At 37.2% G+C, this 6,968-nt stretch overlaps 1 protein-coding gene across 3 annotated transcripts in view; it reads left to right on the forward strand.

The window, feature by feature from the left end:
• TOLLIP (toll interacting protein) overlaps positions 1 to 6,298 on the forward strand; it is a 30,588-nt gene extending 24,290 nt beyond the window's left edge. For all 3 annotated transcript variants that reach the window (XM_050897279.1, XM_050897281.1, XM_050897280.1), the window contains one exon: positions 2,810 to 6,298. In XM_050897279.1, the coding sequence (XP_050753236.1) occupies positions 2,810 to 3,024 (215 nt within the window). In that variant the 3' untranslated portion in view covers positions 3,025 to 6,298. The remainder of the gene's footprint in view (positions 1 to 2,809) is intronic.
• Positions 6,299 to 6,968: the final 670 nt, after the last annotated feature.

Raw genomic sequence — 6,968 nt, forward strand, 5'->3', positions numbered from 1 at the left:
AATCTTGACGAGACAAGGTAAGTATTGAAATTGCTCTTTGCTCTTATTTTTTTAGGAGATGTTAAGTCTGAATACAAGTAGTATAATATAGTTGCAATACGTTTGATTGCTTAAGTACTTCAGTCATTATGCTAAGAGAGATGAGGCTACGAAGAGGCACACTTGAAAATTATGTTGGTTGTCGGTCCGCTTTATGTTGTTATGCTTTTTGAGCAGTTAGTCAGAATTCAATAGAGGAGAAGCAGCTTTTGAACTACTCCTGAGTGATACATGAAACCTGGTTCAAAAAGTATCTTATTTTGAAGATGTGTAATAGTGGTGACGCAAATAGTTAATCCTTTGATTAACTTAAGGAGAAGTAATTAAAGTAACAGAAAGCAAGCTAAACAGGTGAACCGAAAACTATGTAAAAAAGTTGTTAGCTGCTCAAAGTAAATGTATGCCAAATTAAAAAAAAAAAAAAAGAAGGCACTCCTGGAGAATCCTAGAAAATCTGTGCAGTAAAAGTGTAAAGTAGGTTTCTGCCAAAAATTGGTAAGTCTGCCCAAATGAGGGGATGTGAGAGAGTTGAATTATATATTAGATCTAAACTGGTAGTAACGTTGGGTAACAAAGCTTTTGAAGATCAAATGTGTAAGGAGTTTAGAACTATTTATTTTAAAGAAGCAGAGAACCTAGTTTCATTTAGGTAATTAAGTGACTATAAAGATATAAGTATGTAAGGGTGTACAAAAAAATCCAGTTCGAATGTGAGACCATAACGGGGGGGAGGAAGAAAGTGTTTGGTTTTGTCCTTCTTAGGAAGGAATGCTTTTTTTATGGAGAAGGAGCCTCAGATTATAATTTTAGAGCTTAACACTAATTGTTAAGTTGTTCAGTAAGAAAATGCAGGTAAGATAACATTTATTCCCAGTCTTATATTTTTGGATTTTTTTACCAAATGCAGTATGTAACCTATTGCTTAATTAGTCTTGCTTTCAGAGGACTGGACGATAGCAAACTGAAATTTTTTTTTTTAAAAACAGTTCTGAAGTAACTGTTTTCCCTATTGCATAAACTGATAAAAACCTATGGAGATTAGAACGAGCTGATTTAAAACAACCAACTAGCTAGGTAAACTTTAAGAGGAGGTGACATGGTTATGTAGGGAAAGCTCATACCTTAGAAATTACAGGTGTATGAGTATGTGGGTAAGAATGATGTCGTCTGTGTATATCACCTTGTCAGCTGCATTTTGAAAATGTTACTTTGCAAAGGACTCTTCCTATCATATACTATTCTGATACAATAAAGGTCCTCTTGTGGTTTAATAGCTATTTTGAAAAGCTGGTGAACAGATAAAAGTAACTGATGAGTCATCCCCTCATGGAGGGAGGCCTTTGGTGGGGTGCATCATATTTTTAAAAAACTAATCGAGGGAAGGGGACTAATAGACAATTTGTCAAAACAAAAACTCTTAGCAATTTTCTAAGTCTCTCTGCAGCAGGTTGGAGAAGGATGTCATTATAGTAAATGGGAAATAAACTCATATATTAAGACTGGTGTTAAAGTATGTTTAAAAAGAAATCTTAACTAATACATATTTGGTGATGATTTATTGATTGGTCATTACTACACATGAAGATCTTTTAATTACTGTAGACTATTCCATGAAAATACCAGGTGAAGAGTGTTTGAAACAGTGGATAAAATGCTTGAAAGCAAATAGAGAACAAATAAAAAAACTTCATCATGCTGCTGTAATGAAGCAGTGCCATGTTTGCATCTAGATGCAGGTAGTTCTTGCCCTACCTTAGAAACAATACAGCAGAACTGGAAAAGTAACACACAGAGGTGTGGGATGAAGATAATCAGGGGTCTGGAACTACTTAGAGAAGTGAAATATGGCATTTTCAGAAGTGATAACAAAAGACTCTATACCTAGAGTCAGTTTTATAAAAACAAATGGTAGTTTTTTCAGCAATGGATCTATGCTTAATTAATGATAAAAGTTATTAAGTGATGAAAAGGACTTTTGTCTAGTAATTCCTTTTAACAGGAATTAGAAAACTCATTTTCTGAAACTGTCTTTATAAACTGACAGTGCTTTAATTTTGTAGAGACATACAATAAGTTCATGAAAAATGTCAGATGAATTTTGTCCTCTGGCAGAGGAACAGGGAAAAGCAGTGTGTGCCTCTGTAGGCATAAGAAGAATTGCTGTTTTGCTACTTTGACTTTGCAGGCTGAACTGGATGGAACTTTAACCACGGGAAGACATTTGCTTAAAATTTGCTTATGAGTGTGGTTGTCTCCTAGTGCACCTAAGTACTTTACTTTCCTTTGAATGCAATGGGGATTGCATTCATTGAATTTCTAAGTATCAGCTATGTATATTGCTGATGTAAAACCATCTTTTTCATCACAACATAAATACACTAGGAACTAAAATATGATGGGAGTAGGGGGAAAAAGCCAACCATGTCTTTCTGTGGTGTGCTTAGTTTTTGGTTAGTGATTCATGTGTAAACCTGGTTAATGCAAGTTGTACCTAATTTTGAGCTGTACCTGTTGCCATACTGTAGTTTACCACTTCTGGAACATAACTTGGGCAGAGAACCTGTTCCAGAAAAATGTATTCCAATTGCAACAGTCTAGGTATAATCTCTGCAATCTTTTTTGCTGGTGTACATGTTAAAAAAAAAAAAAAAAAAAAAGCTGAAGTTGGTGGGTTGGGGCGAGTCACGAGCCACTTTCTTCTTCAAAATCATTGATTCCCCGCCCCCCCATGTGTTTTGGTTTTTTTCTTCTTCTGTTTTTTTGCCTGCAGGGATGCCTGCAGTCTGTAATCCAGGCATGGTACCAGTGGCAATACCACCTCCTGCGGTCAACCCTCAGCACCTGTGTAATGAAGAGGACCTGAAATCTATCCAGGACATGTTTCCCAACATGGACAGGGAAGTAATCCGCTCAGTGCTAGAAGCTCAGAGGGGGAACAAGGATGCAGCTATCAACTCCTTGCTTCAGATGGCTGAAGAATCATAGATCCCCACTTCCTGCAAAGACCCCGTCCTCGATGCCACTTATTTTTACTTGCCAAGCCAGGGATTTAGCTAGAGGAAGAATTTCCCAACAGCTTTCTGTTAGCGCATCCTGTGTGAAAGATTATACCCCTTTTCTCCTTGGACACTTGGATCTTTTTCACTTTATTTCTCAATCTGTACATACTCAGTTTAGCTTATGTCCTACAATATAGCATTGAAGTATCTTTAGTATCAGCTGTGCCCTCTGTGGCTATATTCTGATGGGGTGGGGAGTAATGCTGCTTTTTTTTCTTTCTCTCCCTCTTTTCATAAACTTGTTCTTACAAAGTAACTCTATGCAGTACAGGATTTACTACTGTTCGTTAGATTGAAAAAAAAAAATTTTTCCATGGAGGGTTTGTTCTTTAAACATAACTGATCTGTTAAAGTATTTAGGTTTCATCAAGCAGCCTATTTCTGCCAGAAATTAAAAGAAAGACCCTTTCCTTGTCCTGTGGTGTTTAGTTATTGCTGTGATATATTCAACTGTTTCTGATGGAAGATTTTTAATTTAATAAGCTAAATTTCTTAGGTTGCGCTGTTGGTATTTGTAATGAGCACCTTCTATTCAATCTAGTCATCGGGCACCAAAGCCATATATTATCTGGCATGCATTTGGGACTTTATCCTCCCATCTAGTATTGTTATATATCTGTAAAATCTTAACAGGTAACTTTTAACTCGTACAGTATGTATTGCTGTAGCAGAGAACAGGACTAAGCCCTAATGTACTCCCACAGTTAATTGCACTCTTTACTACTACTTCTGCATTCCCATGGCTGTTTCAAAGGATAAGTGCAGAAGGAAAGTTTTTTTATACCTGGAAAATTACTGAAGCTGTAAACAAATATTTAAGGTGTTGTCTTACATTAAAAAAGCAGAAATCTATGATCTGGTTATAAGGCTTCTTTCTTTACACCTATATTTCAGCAAAATTATCATTTTATATCAGTGGAAAAACTACTGTATTTTTTGCTGTAATCTGAAATAAGGAGTGTGAAAAGTAGCTTCAGAATCTTTGAATGGCATTATGAGTTGCTCAGTGACTTGTTAGACTACAGTTGCTGTAGTCAATTTATTATTATTTGATGCAGATGGAAATAAACTCTTTGTGAGAGAAAATTTAACATATCTGAGTTATAGTCTGATCCTCAGAGGAGGTTGGAGATTGCTTGTATTTATTGTTAGTGTTATTTTTTCAGACAACAGTTCATTTTGGAGCTGCAGAATCTTACCATATGCACCAGTTAACACCTGTTGGATAAATTTCTGCGGTGTCTGTTTTTGTAGATGGTAAAGTAATGCACTTTAAATAGTATGCACCAGTTTATTTTTCCAGTGTTGTGCAATGTTGCTGTTTTATCTTTTTAATGTTTGATTTCAAATACTTCCTACAATAGCCAGAGACCTTTATATTTTCAAGAGTTGAAATGAATGTACACTTGAAATCTAGGCTCTTGAGTGATTCATGAGAACATTAAAGCCAGGTTGGGAATAGAGAAAAGGGACCTGTATCTTCCTCTTCCCCATACTTTCTTTCATGTCCCACGCTTAAAATATTTTCTTTATTATCTGCTGAAAAGCTGATTTTATCCCCCCCCATTCAAGAAGCCTTTAGGTAGCACTGGCAGTAGAGCATGAATATTTATTTTTTTATGATTAAAAGTGATACTGAAACTTTTAGAATACAGCACCAAAAATCATCCCAGTTTCTGACCTTTTAAAGCTGTTTTTTCATAATGTATGATTTTAAGTTTTGTTATGAATCCCTTACCATCTTAAATTTATCATTGAAAGCATAAGTGTCTTTATACATCCTCCAATTGGCTTTTCAATAATGAGATTCAAGGCTATAGTTTTTGTGTGCTTTAGTTGTAGAGTCACCACATTTTTATTTTCTAAAATAAAAAGGGTGTTCTTCAAGAAACTAGTCTTGTCCCTTCCCTACAATCATGGTAAATTTTGTGATTGAGTAGGTGTAGAGGCGTTTGGTCTTTATTGCACAGTGGTTTGTGACATCGTCACCCAAAAGGGTAAATCTTGGTAAGGATTTAATGCTTAGATATCTCCAGGAAGAGTCCCTTGCTCTAACTTTTACACAGATAGCGTGAATTGCTAGGGATGGAACAATTCAGGGAAAATGTATATATTTTAATTTTTATATTAAAATGTTGGGATCCATAATACAGCTTTTTATAAAAGCAAGTGGTCATGGTTCAACTTAATGGGTGGTAAATTGTACTGCATCCTATTACAGCTCAATTTCAAGCACAGAATAAAAACCTTTCAATCCTAACCACCAAGAGAGCTAAGTGCAAATGTTAGGTTAGCCAGGTTTGTTCATAAACTAGGCTCTGGGCCTCTGAGGGAGGCTCCTGTTCTTAGAATTTTTTTTGTTTGTTTTGTTCTAGGCAAATGTTATGCAAAACAGGGTAGATGTATGAGTTGAAGATGGGATATGTAGGAGCAGTATGGCCAGTAGATGGATTTCAGCATGTTACATTATACATAAATATTGTTCTGGGGATTTTTTGTCCTGATTTAATGAAGCATTATAGCTGAAACTCTCATGTCAAGATGTGCTACTTTATCTTGTTAAAAAGAACAAAACACTGATCATAAGCCTACTTAGCTTTTCAACATACATATCCTCTCAGTCAAACTGTTCATTGTCAGGTTTGAATTGGAGAGAGATGAAAAAAGGCAGGGAGTATTTAGTTATTCTAGGGTCTGTGAAATGAAGATACTAGAACTGAAAGTCTGTTTCTTGATTTAAAACGAATAAATTGTCACTCATTATGATTGTAGCTTTTGACAAAATGCTAATGGGATAATACTGTGTTTGATGCCGCTCTTCTGCTCAACAGCTTCAAGCAGCTTGGAGCCAAAGCCAGCTGTGTAAGACTGGCATCTGCTAGAAGTTAGTGCTCTTAATACTAGTTTGAGTCCTGCCAAGAGCCTAAACTTGCTAAAGGTAGGAACATTTTTTGTCTAGCTAGATCCTTGTTACTTTCTTCTCTACTGCTCTTTACATCTGCTGACGGTACTGAATGTTTTTTCCCTTACAAATGTTATTGCTTGTTTGGTTGATATGTAATACTGTGCAGAGGATTTTTTTTGCTGTAATAATTCTGAAGACATTGTTTCTCTGTATTGAGGTCCAGTGTCCAAATGTGTTTCTTGCACTCTAAAGTACATTAACTTTTTCATTCTAATTTAATAAATGTATCATCTAAATGAAAGTGTATTATGTCTCTGTTGGAGAGCACTGCAATTTGAGTCTTTGTCTGTAGACTGATCTAGAATTCAAGTATCAATTACTGTCTTTTATTCAGTCTTGCATGTAAGTTAACAAGTGTATTGGGTTTGTGTGGCAAGGTTTTGGTAGCGCAGGGGCTACAGGGGTGGCTTCTGTGAGAAGCTGCTAGAAGCTTCCCCTATGTCCAATAAAGTTAATGCCAGCGGGTTCCAAGACGGACCCGCTGCTGCCCAAGGACGAGCCAATCAGCAACATTGGTAGCGCCTCTGTGATAACATATTTAAGAAAGGGAAAAGAAGTTACAGGGCTGTAGCAACTGCAGCCAGAGAGAGGAGTGAGCATATGTGAGAGAAACAACGCTGCAGACACCAAGGTCAGGGAAGAAGGAGGGGGAGGAGGTGCTCCAGGCGCCCCAGCAGAGATTCCCCTGTAGCCCGTGGTGAAGACCATGGTGAGGCAGGCTGTCCCCCTGCAGCCCATGGAGGTTAATGGTGGAGCAGATATCCACCTGCAGCCCATGGAGGTTAATGGTGGAGCAGATATCCACCTGCAGCCCGTGGAGGTTAATGGTGGAGCAGATATCCACCTGCAGCCTGTGGAGGACCCCACAGCAGAGCAGGTGGATGCCCAAAGGAGGCTGTGACCCC

This window comes from Gymnogyps californianus, chromosome 5 (genome assembly GCF_018139145.2).
Source record: "Gymnogyps californianus isolate 813 chromosome 5, ASM1813914v2, whole genome shotgun sequence".
Classification (NCBI taxonomy): Eukaryota; Metazoa; Chordata; class Aves; order Accipitriformes; family Cathartidae; genus Gymnogyps; species Gymnogyps californianus.